This window comes from Gopherus evgoodei, chromosome 2 (assembly GCF_007399415.2).
Source record: "Gopherus evgoodei ecotype Sinaloan lineage chromosome 2, rGopEvg1_v1.p, whole genome shotgun sequence".
Classification (NCBI taxonomy): Eukaryota; Metazoa; Chordata; order Testudines; family Testudinidae; genus Gopherus; species Gopherus evgoodei.
Window position 1 is genome coordinate 14,489,275 of NC_044323.1, and position 20,202 is coordinate 14,509,476.

Below are 20,202 nucleotides of genomic sequence, written 5' to 3' on the forward strand. Positions count from 1 at the left end.
CATTGACTCCAGCTACGTTATTCACATAGCTGGAGTAGCGCAACTTAGGTCGACTTACTGCGATAGTGTAGACATAGCCTTACTCTTCTTGAAAACTGGAAGCACAGTAGGAAATAGAAAATGTTAGTTTGACTGCAAGAAAAATAACTGATTATCAACTGTAATCATTTGAGACAAGACATTACTCATTTTTAATGTAAGGTTAACCCTTGAAGTACTGACGTTTTCCCAGACTGTTGGAACAAATGCTTAGGATATAGCTCCAAAAAGTTTGTATATTGATTAACACTTCTTGCATCAGTTGCATGTATTTATCAGAGTAACACAGACAGACAAATGATTTTCCTTGATAATTAGGATTTGTGAAGTGAAGTGATGTACGTAAGAATCATCTTCCCTATAGTATTTGTTTTCTCTGCTCTGATAGGTATACAAATTAAAAAGCAGTCATGTCATTGGCCCCATCCCCTTCCTGACAAGTGCACTGAAGGGAATTAAACATGGGGTTTGTGGCAAGCTCGCAAGTTGCTGCAATGCTACAAGATATCCTACTGGACTCAATGCTGATTTTTGAGCGTTCTTCCTTTGAGTCACTTGAATAAAAACATGCAAAGAGTCTTTCCATTCTTCGTTATCTTACTCTAGTTCACAAATTAAAATCCTGTTTCTCTTTAATGTAGATAAAGAAATCCCTAGTACTAAATTCCATGATCAGCACAATTTAAAAGCAAGCAACAGAAACTTACCTTGCATCCGGGGAGATGTTCACTAAAGGCTTAAAAGTTTCTTGTAAATAAAGCTCTGTATTAAAAAAAGCCAAATATTTAAAAAAGTCAATGTTTTAGCTACAAGGAAGTGGACAATTACTATAATGTGTATAACAACTCCCTGCTATAAAATTAAACGGATAAGAAGTTACAAAGGCTGACAATCAGACAAACATTTAGAATTCTTTTTTAAAGTTAAATAAATGTGCAGGGGTACTTTTGACAGTGAGCCCTCTACACTGAAGTTAGAGGGACAATCAGCAAAGGGATCTATAGGAATTATTTAAACAAGAATTAAAGTAATGAAAAAGAAGAGTATCACCACTAGGTGTCATCATAGCAATACAAAACATCATGAGGAGAAGATACATCCATTGGATAAAGGCTTACAGTAACTGTGGTTCTTAGATGTGCTGTCTATATAGCTATATTTTTGATTCTTGGTGCACATCTTTTGGCCAGTAGACCTGATGTCACCCAGAAAATCTAAACTAGCTAACTGGTAACAAAATCGTAATACCATCTGAGATCAATTTAGATTGCCTTTAAGATGAATTGACCTGGCTCATCTTTCTCTTGGCAGAGACAACGAAAAAATGTAGGTAAGACCCTAGATGACCGTTCTATACAGATAAAATGAGAGAGCCCTCCATACACCTAAAGAGTTGAATCTTGCTTACCTTTGTTGGAATGTAGTTCAGGGAAGAACATTGATAGGATAAGAGCAAGTTTGAAGCCACTTTGGGGAGAAATTGTGGCCTCGAGAACAAGCCTCTTTCCATGATAATCAGCCAGCCAGCATCCAGGCTCTGAGACAGAGAGGCTGGGTCTAGATGCTAGTTGTTGTTGGGGGGGGGGGGGGGAATAGAGGGGGGAAAAACGGACGGACGGACAGACTACATCTGGACTAAATTGGCAATGTTAAAAGGAGGCAGAATTGAAAATCTTATGAGGTATCAGAATTGCCTGGGCCAAGTTGATGCTATCAGGATCATTACTGCAGACTCTTGTTTTAGAGTAGCAGCCGTATTAGTCTGTATCCGCAAAAAGAACAGGAGTACTTGTGGCACCTTAAGAGACTAACAAATTTGAGTATAAGCTTTCGTGGGCTACAGCCCACTTTTTCGGATGCGTGGAATGGAACATATATTGAGGAGACAGATATACACACATACAGAGAGCATTAAAAGGTGGAAGTTTCCCTACCAACTCTACGAGGCCAATTAAGAAAGGGAAAAAAAACAACAACGTTTGAAGTGATAATCAAGATAGCCCAGTACAGACAGTTTGATAAGAAGTGTGAGAATACTTACAAGGGGAGATAGATTCAATGGCTCAGTCACTGCAGACATTGAATCTCTCCCCCCTTGTAAGTACTCTCACACTTCTTATCAAACTGTCTGTACTGGGCTCTCTTGATTATCACTTCAAACATTTTTTTCCCCTTACTTAATTGGCCTCTTAGAGCTGGTAGGGCAACTCCCACCTTTTCATGCTCTCTGTATGTGTATGTATACATATCTTTCTCCTCAATATATGTTCCATTCCATGCATCCGAAGAAGTGGGCTGTAGCCCACGAAAGCTTATGCTCAAATGAATGTTAGTCTCTAAGGTGCCACAAGTACTCCTACTCTTGTTTTAGTTTCTTTAAAACCCTCAGTATCAGAGTATACACATACATCAGACCTGGGATCCACAAAATGAGGATTGTGTCTGAGTGTGGTCCCAGGTTCAGGCCCCTCAAAGCAACAGGTGGCACATCTCCTGTTTGTGCTTGTGGTAAACAAATTCATGTGTGAGTAACCCCACCTGTGAAAGACTGAATTATAAAGAGTCTTACTCATGGTTTTCTGAAAACTGCCTGCTCATGTGATCTGGCTAGTGTGTTCTGTAGTCCTGGAAGGTGAACAGCTATCAGAGTGATCTGATGATGGATGCACCAAGTCCACAAGCAGACTAATTCCTGACAAGAAAGATGATTGTGCTCCTCCTTGCCTGCTCACATACAATGCTGGGTGTGGTTTTGTCTCTCACCCTCTACACCATTCTGCCTTGGATCAGAGGAAAACACTACACAAGCTAAACACATTGCTGCAAGTTCTAATATATTTCTGAGAAGAAAAGACTCCTTTGAGGATCACAAACCTGGAGCTTCATGTTGTCTAGATGTGCTCCCCAGCTAAGGATGAAGGAGTTTGTCACTACTGTTTTGAAGACAGAAGTGGAGAAAATGAAACACTTCTGCATACATGATTGGGATTATTGCATCAACTGGAAATAATAGGGCTCAAGGAATATGAACTGACACATTGATAAGATGCTTGCTCAGGATACACATTTATTTACTTTCATTGTATGAAAAAGTGGCTGAAGTAAAGTCTCGTACGTGGTATGACCAATGTGCATGAAGCCACACGAACTATCAACCTTAGACAATCTGGCCTGAGGTAAGTATGCCCTATCTGTCATGGAGTTTAGCAGTGTCACAGTAAGTTGTATTTTCTAGGTCAGCACCAAAGATGACTTTTCCTTATTGATCTTGAGTTACAAGGTGCCAAAGAGTTGTAGGATGTGATGAATGGCATCTTACCTGTTGACATGAGCTCCCCTAAACAAGCCAGTCATTCAGTCAGGAACAAACTTTTATGTCTCCTTATGTATGCGGCCATTTTATCCAAACTTTCTGTGAAAACATTTGGGGCTGTTGATAACCCAAACAGAAAGACTCCGAACTGGAAACGTGAGCTCCCCAGTAGGACTCTCAGGAGCTTGTGTGGGCTAAGTGGATCAAAGCATGGCAATATGCATCTTGAAGGTACTGACTCTAGGAATGGGATTACTGAGACAGGGTTGCCATTTTGAACTTGCCTCTGTGAATGAATCTGAGTTTCCTTGAACTGAGCAGCATCCTATTTTTCAGTTCAAGGAAAAAGGAACAAGAATAAAGAAAAAAAAAAAAAAGAAACTTCCCCCCTTTATTGAAGAGGCACTTCTATTGCTCCCAAAGTAGGACATCTCCTGATGTAATTCTCTTCTTAGAGGGATCACTGAAAAGGGATGGGGAATGTGGATGGAGGCCTGGAAACATCTAAAATGCAACCTAATATCCAACCTCTACAATTTCCAGGATCCAAGAGTATGAGGCAATATTGGTCCAAGCTTCCCAAAAAAGAAAATAAGCTGTGTCCAAATGAGATAGGGAAACGGGATGTAGTTTTGGGAAACTCTCAGCCAACCATCAAACAAAACACTGCTGCCCCTAAGGAAGAATGCAGGTAATCTGTGTATCCTTTGTTTCTTTCTCAGTGGTTCTTACAGTCTTTAGTATAGAGGCTAAAAGGGGGGCAGAAGGAACCTGCCTTGAATAGGGCTGCTAAGCTTCTTTTCTTCAGGATTGTGAGGTGTAGAAACCCAAGAACCCAAGTGTAGCCTGGGAGTCCTCTGATGAGCACAACGCATCATCCGCTTTCTGCTGAACAGATCACAACCCTTAAGAAGGCTTCCTATCGCAGTCTGTATTTCTTTGAGAATCTGCGAGGATGGTATTCAAAATGCCCGCACCTCATTGTTATAGATGTTACCATCAATCTTGCCACAGTGTCTGAGGATAGTCCTGGTACCTTCTCTCTACCTTTTTTAGATTTCAGTGGAACAGATGCAGGAGTCTGCCTTAAGCACTGTGCAAGTTATAAAGAGTCCTTCGCTGAGTGGCATAGACAGTCTGTCTGGCATTCAGGTGCACAGATGTGTAACTGTTTAGGGAACGTCTCTTGCACTAACTCAGCTGTAATGCCCAACGGCTCTGCCATCTGACAGAGGAGGTCTTGAAAAGCCTTAAAGAGTCCTGTGGCACCTTATAGACTGACAGACGTATTGGAACATGAGCTTTCATGGGTGAATACCCACTTCGTTGGATGCATGTAGTGGAAATTTCCAGAGGCAGGTATGAATATGCAAGCAAGAATCAGGCTAGAGATAATGAGGTTAGTTCAATCAGGGAGGATGAGGCCCTCTTCTAGCAGCTGAGGTGTGAAAACCAAGCGAGTAGAAACTGGTTTTGTAGTTGGCTAGCCATTCACAGTCTTTGTTTAATCCTGAGCTAATGGTGTCAAATTTGCAGATGAACTGAAGCTCAGCAGTTTCTCTTTGAAGTCTGGTCCTGAAGTTTTTTTGCTGCAGGATGGCTGCCTTTAAATCTGCTATTGTGTGTGCAGGGAGATTGAAGTGTTCTCCTACAGGTTTTTGTATATTGCCATTCCTAATATCTGATTTGTGTCCATTTATCCTTTTACGTAGGGACTGTCCAGTTTGGCCTATGTACATAGAGGGGCACTGCTAGCATATTACACTGGTGGACGTGCAGGTGAATGAGCTGGTGATGGTGTGGCTGATCTGGTTAGCTCCTGTGATGGTGTCGCTGGTGTAGATATGTGGGCAGAGTTGGCATCGAGGTTTGTTCCTAAGTTAGAGTTACTATGGTGCAGTGTGTAGTTACTGGCGAGACTATGTTTCAGGTTGGCGGGTTGTCTGTGGGCAAGGACTGGCCTGCCACCCAAGGCCTGTGAAAGTGAGGGATCATTGTCCAGGATGGGTTGTAGATCCCTGATGATGCGTTGGAGAGGTTTTAGCTGGGGACTGTATGTGATGGCCAGTGGAGTTCTGTTAGTTTCTTTCTTGGGCTTGTCTTGCAGCAGGAGGCTTCTGGGTACACGTCTGGCTCTGGTGATCTGTTTCCTTATTACTTCATGCAAGTATCGTAGTTTTGAGAATGCTTGGTGAAGATTTTGTAGGTGTTGGTCTCTGTCTGAGGGGTTGGAGCAAGTGCAGTTGTACCTCAGTGCTTGGCTGTAGACAATGGATTGTGTGATGTGTCCGGGATGGAAGCTGGAGGCATGAAGGTACGCATAGCGGTTGGTGGGTTTTTTGGTACAGGGTGGTGTTAACATAACCGTCACTTATTTGCATCGTGGTGTCTAGGAAGTAGACCTCCCGTGTAGATTGGTCCAGGCTGAGGTTAATGGTGGGGTGGAAGCTGCTGAAATCGTGGGGGAATTTTTCCAGAGTCTCCTTCTCATGTGTCCAGATGATGAAGATGTCATCAATGTAGCGTAGGCAGAGAAGGGGTGTGACTGGACGAGAGCTGAGGAAGCGTTGTTGCAGGTCAGCCATAAAAATATTGGCATATTGTGGGGCCATACGGGTGCACACAGCGGTGCCACTGGTCTGGAGGTATATATTGTCATCAAATTTGAAATAGTTGTGCGTGAAGTCACAGAGCCGAGCAACCAGTTGTGCTATGGCATCATCACCCACGAAAGCTCATGCTCCAATACGTCTGTTAGTCTATAAGGTGCCACAGGACTCTTTGCTGCTTTTACAGATCCAGACTAACATGGCTACCCCCCTGATACTTGAAAAGCCTTGTAGTTGTTGGAGTGATGGAGCAGATGGGACCATAGCTTTGTCAGGGGATGACAATGAAATGGCAGCGGGGCAAGTTCAGCTGACTGATGATTTTTTCCATCAGAAACTTGTAATAGTTGAGGATCAGCAAGTGACATCTAGGATTGCTAATGCTGTTGGACCTTCAGGAGGGAGATAAGCCCTGGAGAGGGCAGAGGAAGGTTTTCTGGTGTGATGGAAGCCCCATAGTGCCCACAATGGCCATGAATGACAGCTATAAGCAAAATGAGTTGAGGGCCACAGGAAAGGTACCAGGTTCCCTCCTTATATCCCCTATATCTACTAGGGTAAATGTTGAGCCTTGGACTCCTTATTAGATATAGAAGGGTCAGATAAGAGAGATTTTGGAGTATGTGAATGAACCCTCCCCAGTGCGGTCTGAAGTGGATAAGAAAGAACACTTTTCTTCCAATAGTGGAGCTGATTTGGCAGGGATCCCAGGTCCTGATCTAGGAAAATCTTTAGATGATACAGAAGAAGACCTACTCAGTACTGAGGAAATGGCAGTGGTGCGTACAGATAAGGGAATGTCCACAACCAAAGGTAACAACTGTGACTCAGGGAGGGCAGACAAAAGTAGATTCCCCCTTCTCCCCACCCACCCCAAAATACAGTGAATGTCTGTCTCAAGACTGTTGTACCGTGAGCAACAATTTTGAAAGTTCGGAAGTCACTGGAACAGGAGCAGTAAAAGCCTTAATGTCAGTACTGGGCGTCCCAAAGGCAGTGCCATTCAGTGCATACTGGAGACTGCTTTGAGGGTGATCCTTATCTGGTACAGGTGTATGGAGTCTATTTGGGTGACAGAGGATCCCAACTCCAGCTTTGTACCAGGAAGGCTGAGGTGATTTATGCCTTTTCTTGTTGCCAGGTTCCTAACACCTGTATATATGCTCTTTAGAATAGTGGTGCTGTATCCTACCAAATCAGTCATTGAAGAGGACTCGGTAATAATAGCAGAAGAAGAATGCTTCAGAAGAGGAGTTCCAGAGCTGGCCATAATGTCCACACTTATCGGATACTTCTGGTGGAAGACTGCTCAGATCTGGGTAAATTTCGTTTACCTGGATCAGAGGCAGGTCTCATTGATTTCTCCAGCAGATAAAGTTTTAGGTGAGTCTCTATTGCCTTTTCAGTGTGTTTAGAAAATGATTGACAAACAGTGCATGTGTCAGTAATATGCCCCTCACTCAGGCATAACAGGGATCTTGTATGTCCATCGAAGGACATAGCCACCTCACAAAATGGACAATATTTGCACCACAGATATTTTTGCTCAACCATAAGGGCTGTAGCTTGGTACCAGGCAATGAAAAGCCCTACTACCCAGAACAGAAGCCTATTAAAACCTATCTATCCTAAATACCAAGACCTATACTAAGAAGATAACTATTTACATAATTTTTTTTAAAGCTTGCAAGAGAAACTACGAGCAGTGTCACTCTTCCTCACAGCCTTAGGTGAGTTGTAAGGAGGAACTCAGGCTCAGCTGGCCCCAACATGCTAATCTTGAGTGCACATGCACCAAGAGTGGATTTTATATTTAGATTTATATGAAACAAACACTAAGAATTTTTAGCTGGTGATTTTTAAAATTGGTAACTTAGTCTTCTAAAGTTAATCAACTTATTTGATTTTCAATTTTTTGCTTAACTCTTTTAACTCAGCATGAACTGATGATAAAATGTTGTATGACAATCATCTCTCTACAACATCATTAAATGTTAGCTTAGAAAAAGAGAGAATTGTAAGTTGTCATTTTTAAAAGGTAACTAGTTCATGGCTATAAAATATATTTGAAACTGCTACCACAATTTGTTAACATAAAACTGGAAAAAGCAACCAACCAACAGCTACATTCCACTAACTGTGTTCAAAACAGTAGGAGAGATTTTAAAAACTGTAGGCAATTGGAGAGCGTTTATATTTAGGAACAGTTCATTAAGTGACATGAAGTTAAACAAAGTCCTTCTTAAGCTCTCACACAGTGATTAGTTGTAGCTCATGATGTGACCGTCAAGTGAACACTAAGAGTTTTCAAAGCAGGATACTGTAATATTGATTGTGAAGGTGTTATTGGGAGAAGGCACAGTACATAAACCCACCAAGATCCAAACAAGTTAGTTTAAGATTTACTCATCCTATAAAAGACACTTCGGTTTTAAAACAAAAATGACTTCTGTGAAAGTCAGTCTGAAAACAGGACCTTTGTTTTACTAGAGTTTATTATTACCACCACCACTACCACCGACAGGATTATTATTTCAAGTGCAAAAATAAGCAGTGTGAGCAAAAAGACTAACTCTAAATATTTCTTGTTTTTGTTCAAGTATCTTACTAAGAGAGAGATTAAGTATATGAATAACCAAAATTTTCAGAGATAATTTTAAGTTTCCTTAACAGACATCAATGAATCTTAATAGAAATGTTCTCACCCCTCCACGTTTCAATCTTGTGCTCCTCCAATTCATAGATCTGAACCTACAATGAAAACATGAAAGTCTATAATGCTTAAAACATTGTCCAATCCCAACCAAAAGAATGTTAGGTTTTAACAATAACTTTCAGATCCGAATTATTTCCTTACGTTTTACTGCAGATTCCTATTGCATAAAGTCAAAGTTGGTCATAATTCTTGAAATATATGGGCCCAGTGAAGAGCAGAACTTACTGGCACTAAACATAGAGGAAGCAAGAGCAACACTTCCCAGTGCTAGGTTTAAAGGCATATACCAAGTAATTATAGCATATTGTATCTTAGAAAAAAGTGCACAAGCCCCCCAGTTTTAAAAAACTCCTTGCAGGCCACTTTTAAAGGAAGATTGATGAACAGTGTTTATCTGTATTAAGTCATTGACAAGACCCAGTAATGATGGATAAAACTGTGAATTACAAAAACTGAGGTAAAAACAATGAGGAATCCTTGTGGCACCTTAGAGACTAACAAATTTATTTGGGCATAAGCTTTCGTGGGCTGAAACCCACTTCATCAGATGCAGGGAGTGAAAAATATAGTAGGCAGGTGTGTGTGTGTGTGTGTATATATAACATAATTTTATAGCACATGAAAAGATGGGAGTTGTCTTACCAAGTGGAGGGGTCAGTGCTAATGAGGCCAATTCAATCAAGATGGAAGTGGCCGATTCCCAACTTTGATTGAATTGGCCTCATTAGCACTGACCCCCCAGTTGGTAAGGCAACTCCCATCTTTTCATGTGCTGTTTATATATAAGCACACACCTGCCTACTGTATTTTTCACTCCCTGCATCTGATGAAGTGGGTTTCAGCCCACGAAAGCTTATGCCCAAATCAATTTGTTAGTCTAAGGTGTCACAAGGATTCCTCGTTTTTGCTGATACAGACTAACACGGCTACCCCTCTTAAAACTGATGTAAATGCTTTTTCCTCTTTGTGGCAGTACTGACCCAGCACTCTACTGAGCTAATGAACTATTGCCCCTGGAGTCGACTTAATTGGGAGATGGGTGCAGGAGGCTGACAAGCTAATGAGAACAATGAACCCATGAGCTGGGGAAAGTTAACAGATAGCTTCCCCTTTGCACTTCCTTGCTAACAGGAGTCTGGGGATACTGGATCTTTCCCTCTCCCTCCACAGAAAGTGGGCTAAGGGGCAAGTTTATGTGCCTTTATATATTGCGGCACAAGGCTGTAGTGACGAACTGGTGGAGGGGACATAATGAATAACACTGCTGCTAATAATCTTAGAAAGCATCCAGACTCTGTGTGTGGTGGTCCAAAAGGCAGAGAAGATAGTCTTGTTATACCCCTAAAGGAATAACTGGGGACGTGGCTGAATTTTTATTCTGTAAGACTTCATTTCCCTGTGTACAAAACAGAAAGCATGAAGATAACATTATGAGTTTTCAACCACAGCTGGTGCTTTGTTCTCATTATTAAAACCTACAGAAGACCACATTTTTGCCCTCCCCAGCCTCTGTCACACTGCCTAATTTCTTGTTGCTCAAATGGCAGCCTCCTGCAGCTCTGGCTCCAGACATCATTATATGACCTCCCCAAGGTTGTTAGTGGCCTTCTGCAATTCACTGACAGTTTCCTGAATATACTTTTAGCAGCTTTGTCTGTGAACTAATTATTGCTATGTCATGATTACCACCTTTAGAAAACCTAGACATGTCTAGACATGTTAGTTTGATGCTCAATAACAGCTACTGCCCTGGCTCTACTCTGGGCCAAGGTGCCCTCACCCCTCTCATGAATCATCTTCAGGTATTTCTGAGGCTTTGGTATTTAGAGGCATTGGGTAAATTAGGATAGCTCATCTACTAAATTAAACCACTAAACTGCTAGGGGCCACCCTCAAACATGATCATTCCTGCAATCGCCATCCCTTGAAATGTGCCAGAAGATGCTGACTAGTTGACACAGTCACTAGATTACCTAAAGCAGGGGTCGGCAACCTCTGGCACACGGCTCCCCAGGGTAAGCACCCTGGCTGGCTGGGCTAGTTTGTTTACCTGCCGCGTCTGCAGGTCCAGGGGACTGCGGCTTCCACTGGCCGTGGTTCGCTGTTCCAGGCCAATGGGGGCGGAGGGAAGCATAATGGGCAAGGGATGCACTGGCCCTGGCTTCCCACCACCCCCATTGGCCTGGGATGGTGAACCACAGCCAGTGGAAGCCACGGTCTGCTGAACCTGCCGATGCAGCCAGTAAACAAACTGGCCCAGCCCAGAGGTTGCTGACCCCTGACCTAAAGGAACCATTTCTAGAAGCAATATAAAAGCAAGATATATATGTAAGTAAAAGAAACTGGTTTTCAGGGTGCTTGCAAACAGCAAAACAGGTGAGATATTTTAGCTTGATTCAGTCTAGCTAAACCATCAGAAATCTTGTTAAAGGCTGATGAGATGAAGTTATACCTGTTATTATGACCACATTTTGAAGAGAATATTCATAAAGGATTAAAACTTGGCTCAGGATTCAGAATATAGTTTGACTTTCATTGACAGTTGCAGCAGATGGTAGGAATGCTTTGAGAAATAATAGGAATGTTTGTGGCAATGTAAAAGCCTTGAACTTTCTACAGATCCCTTGGCAATGGTGTTTTGATGCCTTTATGCAAAATAGAAATGCATTTATTTGAGGTAAAAAACTCCACTAACTTTCCTCATAAATGGTTTAAAGAGGTTATCCAATACTTGCACAGTGGCACATATTGGGCTTTGGAGAAAATTCAAGTGGAATGTATGTAATTCACTTGTTGCATTAACACAGCAGCAGGAGAGGTTTTTATTGCCCTTAAAAATATACAAATCATAATGATTTTAAGATTGTCAAGCTTAATTTAAAGCAGTGAAGTAACTCCAGCTTCACAAAGTTAAGAGAATCAGAGTATTTTAATTTAAATTTACAGTTACACTGGATTTGCATTCAATTGCTACATAAAGAAAAATCATTAATTTAGGGGCAGATTCTGTAACCTTACTTATCTTGAGTCATACCTTGCTACATAAGTAGTCCCATTGACCTCAATGGGTTAACTTGTGCAAGTGCAATCCAGTAGGAATAAGGGTTGCATAGTCTGGTCCTAAGTGGAGTTATTAATTTTAAAAAAGACTGGTTTACAGTTATTTAGGAAAAAGTTAATAAGATAATTTATTTTTACTAGAACAGGAGCACCACAATAGTAAAATATACACAGAGATTTAACAAGTATTCCTACTCATTTTACTAGCCAAATTCTGCCACCTTCACTCTAGTTGACTAGTCCCTTACTATGCAAGTAGCTCCATTTTAAGTCTAGTCTATGGGACTACTTGTGGAATAGGGTGCTACATAATTTAAGTAAGGGGAGCAGAATTTGGCTTTCAGATAATATACTCCATGCAAAGAAACTGGTATTACCAAAAGCTGAGAATTAATATCACAGTATGGAAACTACTACTTCTCAATGTACAGTCCCTCCAAATTGTTCTACTCTTAAGTCACCAAGAAAAATTCCAGTTGTCAGTTTCTTAAAATGGTGACAGTAGCTCGTGTCAAACTCCTTGCAGCCAATACAATAAATAAAATGCTCTGTGTTAACTGCGAAATGGAAAGGGGTTGACCAGTTTTGCAAAACCTACTTCAATTGTGATTGTACCCAATTATTCCTTGTTATTTTGCAACAAGACAAAAAAATGTAGGAGGTTTTTGTTTTTGTTTTTTTTTTTTAAAGTAAACTAATCATTGATTTGGGCAATTGGGACCCAGCAGCAGCAAGAAAATGGCAAGCACATGAGTGTATATGTAAACAAGATAGCTAATGGGAGTTTTAAAACATAGCTAGCTCCAGTCAAACTGAATGTCTGGAACTGATTGTTTCAAATTACTTTAGCTGAGTTGTACCACAAACACAACAGACATCAGCACATATGTAACTCAGCTCCCATGTTTACATGATAAATAATACACATACAGCTGTATTAGTGAATTTTTCATATATCTGTCTCTCTTTACCAGGCAAACAGAAGCTCTCAGTGTGTACATGCCTTTTAGCGTATTCTCTGGGCTCTATGAAATAGCTATGAGCTGAAGAGCATCTTGTGTATTGGCTATACCTGTTCAGACCAATGTTCCATCTAGTCCACCATCCTGTCTTCCAACAATGGCCAGCACCAGATACTTCAGAGGGAATGAACAGAACAGGGCAATTATCAAGTGATACCTGCCCTGTCATCAACTCCCAGAATGTGGCAGAGGTTTAGCGACATTCAGAGCATGGGGTTGTGTCCTGATCATCGTGCTAAATAGCCATTAATAGACATATCCTCCATGAACTATCTAATTCTTTTTTGAAGCCAGTTATATTTCTGGCCGTCACAACAGCCCTTGGCAATGGGTTCTACAGGTTGATTTTGCCTTGTATGAAGAAGTACTTCCTTATGTTAATTCAAAACCTGCTGCCTATTAATTTCATTAGGTGACCTCTGGTTCTCGTCTTATGTGAAGGGCTAAATAACACTTCCTTGTTCACTTTCTCCACATCATACATGATTTTATAGACTTCCACCATATTTCCCCTTAGTCATCTCTTTTCCAAGATGAACAGTCCTAATTTTTAAAATCACTCCTCATATGGAAGTTACTCCATATCCCTAATCATTTGTGTTGCCTTTCTCCATACTTTTTCAATTTAATATATTTTTGTGAGATGTGGCAACCAGAACTGCACATAGTACTCAAGGTATGGACATACCATGAATTTATGTAGTGGCATTATAGTATTTACTGTCTTATTATTTATCCCTTTCCTAATGGTTCCTAACATTGTTAAGCTTTTTTGATTGTCACTGCTCACTGAGTAGATCTTTTCAGAGAAATATCCATAATGATTTCAAGATCTCTTAAGTGGTAATGGCTAATTTAGACCCCATCATTTTGTATAGTTGGGACTATAATTTTCCAATATGGATTACTCTGTATTTATCAGCACTGAATTTCATGTGCCATTTTGTTGCCCAGTCATCCAGTTTTGTGAGATCCCTTTGTAATTCTTTCCAGTCAGCTTTGGACTTAATTATCTTGACTAATTTTGTATCATCTGCAAATTTTGCCAACTCACCATTTATCCGTTTTTCCAGATCATTAATGAATACATTGAACAGCACTGGTCCCGATATGAGTCCTTAAGGGATCCTGCTATTTATATCTCTCCACTGAAAACATGCTTTATTCCTACCCTTTGGTTCCTATTTTTTAACCAGTTACTGATGGAGGAGATATCCTTCCCTCTTATCCCATGACTCCCACTTTGCTTAAGAGCCTTTGATGAAGACCTTGTCAAAGGCTTTCTGAAAGTCCAAGTACACTGTATGTACTGGATCACACTTAACCACATACTTGTTGATTCCCTCAAATAATTCTAATAGATTGATAAGCCATGATTTCCCTTTACAAAAGCAGTGTTGATTCTTCCCCACATATCGTGTTCATCTATGTCTGATAATTCTGTTCTTTGCTATGGTTTCAACTGATTTGCTTGGTACTCAAGTCAGACTTACTGGCCTGCAACTGCCAGGATCATCTCTGGCACCTTTAAAAAAAATTCTTGTTATATTAGTTATCTGCTAGTCAACTGGTACTGAGGCTGGTTTAAAGCAATAGGTTACATACTACAGTAAGTAGTTTTTCAATTTCTTGAGTTCCTTAAGAACTTTTGGGTGACTACCATCTGGTCCTAGTGACTTATTACTGTTCAGTTTATCAATTTATTCCAAAACCTCCTCTGCTGACACATCAATCTGGGACAGTTCCTCAAATCTGTCACCTAAAAAGAATGGCTCAGGTTTGGGAATCGCCTTCACATCTTCTGCAGTGAAGACTGATGCAAAGAATTCATTTAGCTTTTACACAAAAACACTGTCTTTCTTGAGTGGTGCTTTAGCACCTTGGTCATCCAGTAATGCCACTACTGTTTGGCAGGCTTCCTGCTTATGATAAACTTTAAAAAATTTTGCAGAGAGTTTGTGTGTCATTTGCTAGTTGCTCTTCAAATTCTTTTTTTGCCATGCCTAACTATACTTTTACACTTGATTTGCCAGAGTTTATGTTCCTATTTTTTAAATAAAACAAAATAAATAAAGATAGATATCCTATCTCCTAGAACTGGAAGGGACCTTGAAAGGTCATTGAGTCCAGCCCCCTGCTTTCACCAGCAGGACCAAGTACTGATTTTTTGGCCCAGATCCCTCAGTGGCCCCCTCAAGGATTGAACTCACAACCCTGGGTTTAGCAGGCCAATGTTCAAACCACTGAGCTATCCCTTCCTTCCTCTTTTGACCTTTAACTGCCTTTTATGCTATTGTTTAGCTGTGGAGACTTTTTTTGGTCCTCTTACTGCTTTTTTTATTTGGGGTACACATAGGTTGAGCCTCTATTATGGTACAGGTTGCATGCCTTTCACTCCTGTGACTGTTCTTTTTAATTTCCATTTCTAGTCTCCTCATTTTTATGTACCTCCCCTTTCTGAAGTTAAATGCTACTGTGGTGGATTTCTCTGGTACTCTCCTACAAGGATGTTACATTTATTTACACTATGGTTGCTATTATTGAGTGCTTCAGCTACATTCAACTCTTGGACTAGATCCTGAATGCCACTTAGGACTAAATCAAGAATCGCCTCTCCCTTGGTGAGTTTCAGGACTAGCTGCTCCATGAAGCAGTCATTAATAGGGTCTAGAAATTTTCTCTATGCATCCCATCCTGAGGTGACATGTTCCCAGTCAAAATGGGGACAACTGAAATACCCCTTTCTTATTCAGGCTTCTGTTTTTGTAGTCTCTCTAATCTCCCTGAGCGTTTCACAATTACTGACACCATTCTGGTCAGGTGGTCAGTAGTACACTTCTACTGCGATACTCCTAATATTCAAGAATGGAATTTCTGTCCATAGAGATTCTATGGTACTGTTTGATTCATTTAAGATTTTTACCTTATTTGACTCTATACTTTCTTTCACATATAATGCAACTCCCCCACCCATGTGACCTTTTCTGTCATTCCTATATATTTTGTACCGTGGTATTACCAAATCCCAATTGATTATCATTGTTCTACCAAATTTCTGTGATGCCTATTATACCAATATCCTCATTTAATACCAGGCACTCAAGTTCACCCATTTTAGTATTTAGACTTCTTGCACTGTATATAAGCACTTATAAAATTTGTCCATATTAGTTGTCTGCTTTCATGTGATGTGATGTAATGTGATGTGATGTAATGTAATGGGACTTTTTTTCATTTGACTGTTTATCAACTTCTATCCTCTCTTCTTTACTAGACTAGGTAGATAGAATATCCTCTTTAATAAATCCTCTCCTAAGGCATGTTTCTGTCTGATCTGTGTGGGCCTCTACATCGGTCTGCTTTCCCTCAGCCCCTAGTTTAAAGACACCTCTAAGTCCTTTTTACTTTTACATGCCAGCAATCTAGTTCCATTTTGCTTCAGGTGGAGTCCATCCTTCCTGTGTAAGCTCCTCCCCAAAAATTTCACCCAGTTCCTAATAAACCTAAATCCCTGCTGCAAATATCACTGTCTCATCCACACATCGAGACCCTGTAGTTCTGCCTGTCTAAATGGCCCTAGGCATGAAACTATAAGTATTTCAGAGAATACTGCCAGGGAGGTCTTGGACTTCAATCTCTTATCTAGCAACCTAAAATTGGCCTCCAGGACCTCTCTCCTACCTTTCCCTATGGCACTGATACCTATGTATATCATGATCACTGGCTCCTCTCCAGCACTACATGTAAGTCTGTCTAGATGTCTCAAGAGGTCTGCAACCTTTGCATCTGGCAGGCCATTTACCATGTACTTCTTCCAGTCACCACAAACTCAACTATTTCTAATAACGGAATCCTCCATTACAATTACCTATTTCTTCCTAGTAACAGGGGTCCTTGCGCCTTGAGAGGTATCCTTAGTGTGAGAGGATACTATGACATCATCCGGAAGAAGGGTCCCAACTATGGGAGCATTTCCCTCTGCTGCAGCTTTATGTTCTCCTTCCCCAAGACTTTCATCCTCCTCAACAGCACAGAGGCTGTCAGACTGAGGGTGGGACCACTGTACTGTGTTCCAGAAAGTCTCGTCTACATACATTTGTCTCCCGCTGCTCTTCTAGATCAGCTACTCTGGTCTCAAGAGCCTGTACTTGGTCTCTGAGGGCTGCAAACTGCTTGCAGCAAATGACTTCACCATTTAATTTTTTTTTTTTAAAAGAAGTGTAGGACAAGTTTTTCAAGTAAATTTAATTTAAAAACAACCACCACCGAGTTTTTGCTTTTAGTGATTCCCTCTGTAAAAAAAAACAAAAACAAAACAAAAAAACACTCCTTAGGTTTTCCTTCCAGATGGTGGGAGATGCTGGCCATGCCCAGTTATCTACAGTGGGTGGCTTATGTATAGGTCTCAGTTTTTAGTCCTTGCACAAGGGGATCCCACCCTTTGCAGGGCTTCTTATGTCTCTGCTCAGGGGGGGATCAAAAGGAAAATAAATGTTTCCATGCACCCAAGAGTAACTTCTTCCCAGAGCCAACTCAAAAGGCCAGCAATACTTTTTTACTGCAGGGCTAATTGAGTAGCAGTTTTCTAGTTCTTCTGGCTGGGTAGCTGATTTGGGCTCACTCTGTCAGGCTTACCCAGGCAGTTCACTGCACTCCCCAAAGGGTTGGAGGAGGAGATCTCCTAGATAGGGATTCCACCTATGGCTTCAGGAGTTGCTACAGCTGTTTCCTGCTCAGGGTGACCTCTCCCCCTAGCTAACAGCAGTTTCCTCTTCTTTAATGCCCTCCTCCTACATGACATGATTGTCAGAGCTGGAGAGACAGGGCTAGCCCTGAACACAGAGCCTCTCAGGCACCTTCCTCATCATTGTGTGATCTATATAACTCATCACTCCCCCCAATCTCCTTTTTTTGGTCCACCTGAATAATGTTGTATGTTATTCAACATGTGCAAATCACATATTTTGAATCAAATGTACAATAAAACCCTAAACAACTATGGTCAAATATTTTTTCTAAGTACTTTTCACACTAAATCACTTTTATGTACAATCACTATTTTACACTGAGGTTTAATTAAACCTTTTATGCCAAAAATAAAAAAAGAAAAGAAAAAATATGTCGTAGTAGTAGTAGTAGAATAGTGCCTAAAGTTCAAAACCAACCAAGATTCTGTATCTAGATCTAGCCAAGATGATGGCCCCACTGTGGCAGGCACCATTCACACATAATACAGGATAGTCCATGCTGCGAAGAGTATAACTAGAAAAGACAAATTGGAAAGAAATGTTACCCACCTTTACAGATGGGAAACTGAGGCAGAGAGGGGCTAAGCAATTTGCCCAAGATTACACCAAGTCTGTGGCAGAGCTGGAAATTTAACCCAAGTACCAGTCCAGTGCTTTGACCACAAAGCCATCCTTTCCTCTCAAAAGCACAATAAAGCATTTCTATAGCAAGTTAAGTTTCTAAAGGCTGTACAAACATTACTCAATTTTCAATGCTTTTGATTTGCATTTATGCATGCTATGGTTGTTAATAATACAATTAAAGCCTGATATGGTACTTACCATTGGAGACTTATAGTATCTATGCAGTATATTAATGAAATCTGTAATTGTTAACATTCCTGTAACAAGTGGAAAAAATATAACAGCATTTAGAAAAGGCATCTTAAAATGATCGTAAGTATGTTTGTGTTTTTTTAAATATTTACTTCTAAACTGGTATAGTTCACATTGGGGACTAACTGAACACAACACTAAGAGTTTTATAAGTGGCCAATCATTTCAAAAGTGTGCATATTAAATTCTCCAAGTTAGCACTGACACAATAGACTATAACAGAAAGAATAGACTCTGTATTTGTAGAAGTTGGAACCAAACCCCTGGATCTGGATATTGCAGCTGGCCCTTTTCTCTAACCGTTTTAGTCAAACGAAACTCTGAACTAGGATTGCTTCCCTCAGCCTGCATTTTGTTTTTGGATGGGGGCTGGAGGGGGAGGGGGATAAAGGGTTTCAAAATTCAGTTATGCAGTTTGGGACTCAGGTCCACCACTAGTCTCTTTTGTGAGTCAAACATTCATTTAAAAGAAAATACAAGCAGCAGGCAGATTCATAGATATTAAGACCAGAGGAGATTATGGTCAGCCAATCTGACTTCCTGTATAACACATGCCAAACAACATCACTCAATAATTGCTGCAGCAAGATCACAACTTCTGTTTGAACTATAGCATATTTTCTGGTAAGATATCCAGTTATAATTTAAAAGACAAAGTGACAGTCCATCATATCCTTAGGTATATAGAATAATGCAATATCCATCAGTAATACCAAATTATCAAAAACAATGTTTTTTTATTTTACTGAAGTCCTACAAATTGAGCAAATATCATTCCACCTAACTGATTACTATGCCAACAGCTGAACTTCTGAAAGACATATGAACAAGTGTTCAGGGGGAAAATGTCAATTTCAAGAGGTCAACTTTAATTGACCAGAAATCTCAGATGAGCCAAAATCAAAATTCAGCATTGATCATGGCACACAGTCCTTCATAAAATTACTAGTGCTTCCCACAGCTTTGAAATATTAAGTTCTTTATAAAATATCTTTATAATTTATTTCCATGAACCTCTCAATCTACATGTCAGGTTACACAGAAGGTATTTATAACTGTCACTATGATCCTGTTTTTCAAATGTGATATTGACATAATGCTATATTCCAAAATTAGAGAAAAGTGTTAAAGAAAGCTGCTATGGCTTCCAAACAGCAATATAAGGAGACAAATGCATTTCCAGTCCTCTCAGGATGAACTTAAGTTATAGCATTCCACAGTAGTTCTGTGTTTAATGCTTTTTTGCTTTGCAATCCATACAGAACACACTGAGATATATATGTATTCTGAACAGCTTACTAGGATATTAAAATAAGACAGTGAAATAAATTTAAAGGGAAAAAATGGATTGTGTCTTTTTATGAGGTAAAGAGACCTTTCAGGCTCTCTTTATTCACCACAAAGCAACATAAGGACATAATTTCAGTTTGTTTCTTTACCTGTTACCTGTAATACACATTTGGGAGTTTTATTTTATCTATAGTAGATTCTGAAGCAAATAAGTAGTTGGGCTTGACGCTACATTTTTTTCTCTACATACATCAAAGCCTTCGAGGAGATTACCACCATGTTACTGTGCAGTCACACAAGCATATTGGAAAGTGATGACAGTGAAGAAGGTAAGTAGATAAGTAGGTAAGATGGTAGACTTTATGGCTGGCCCAGCTGTATGTATAGTAAACAATACTTCCAATTGGAAGAACATTTTCATTGGGCTAGTCAGCCTTTATGTATATTAGTTAAGACTGGAAAAGAGAATCTTAAAATGGTAAAACACTACTCCTTCAGAATGGACAACTAGCATTATTACCCAGGCGAC

At 40.3% G+C, this 20,202-nt stretch overlaps 1 protein-coding gene across 9 annotated transcripts in view; it reads right to left on the reverse strand.

Moving 5' to 3' along the window:
- Positions 1 to 20,202, reverse strand: part of PRKAG2 (protein kinase AMP-activated non-catalytic subunit gamma 2) — a 403,378-nt gene that overhangs the window by 27,997 nt on the left and 355,179 nt on the right. For all 9 annotated transcript variants that reach the window (XR_003998731.1, XR_003998732.1, XM_030550041.1 and 6 more), the window contains 3 exons: positions 18,330 to 18,388; positions 8,667 to 8,712; positions 747 to 801 (listed from right to left, as the gene is read on the reverse strand). Coding sequence is in view for 7 of the 9 variants with exons in the window: in XM_030550041.1 (XP_030405901.1) it covers positions 747 to 801; positions 8,667 to 8,712; positions 18,330 to 18,388 (160 nt within the window). In the remaining 2 variants the exon portion in view is untranslated. The remainder of the gene's footprint in view (positions 1 to 746; positions 802 to 8,666; positions 8,713 to 18,329; positions 18,389 to 20,202) is intronic.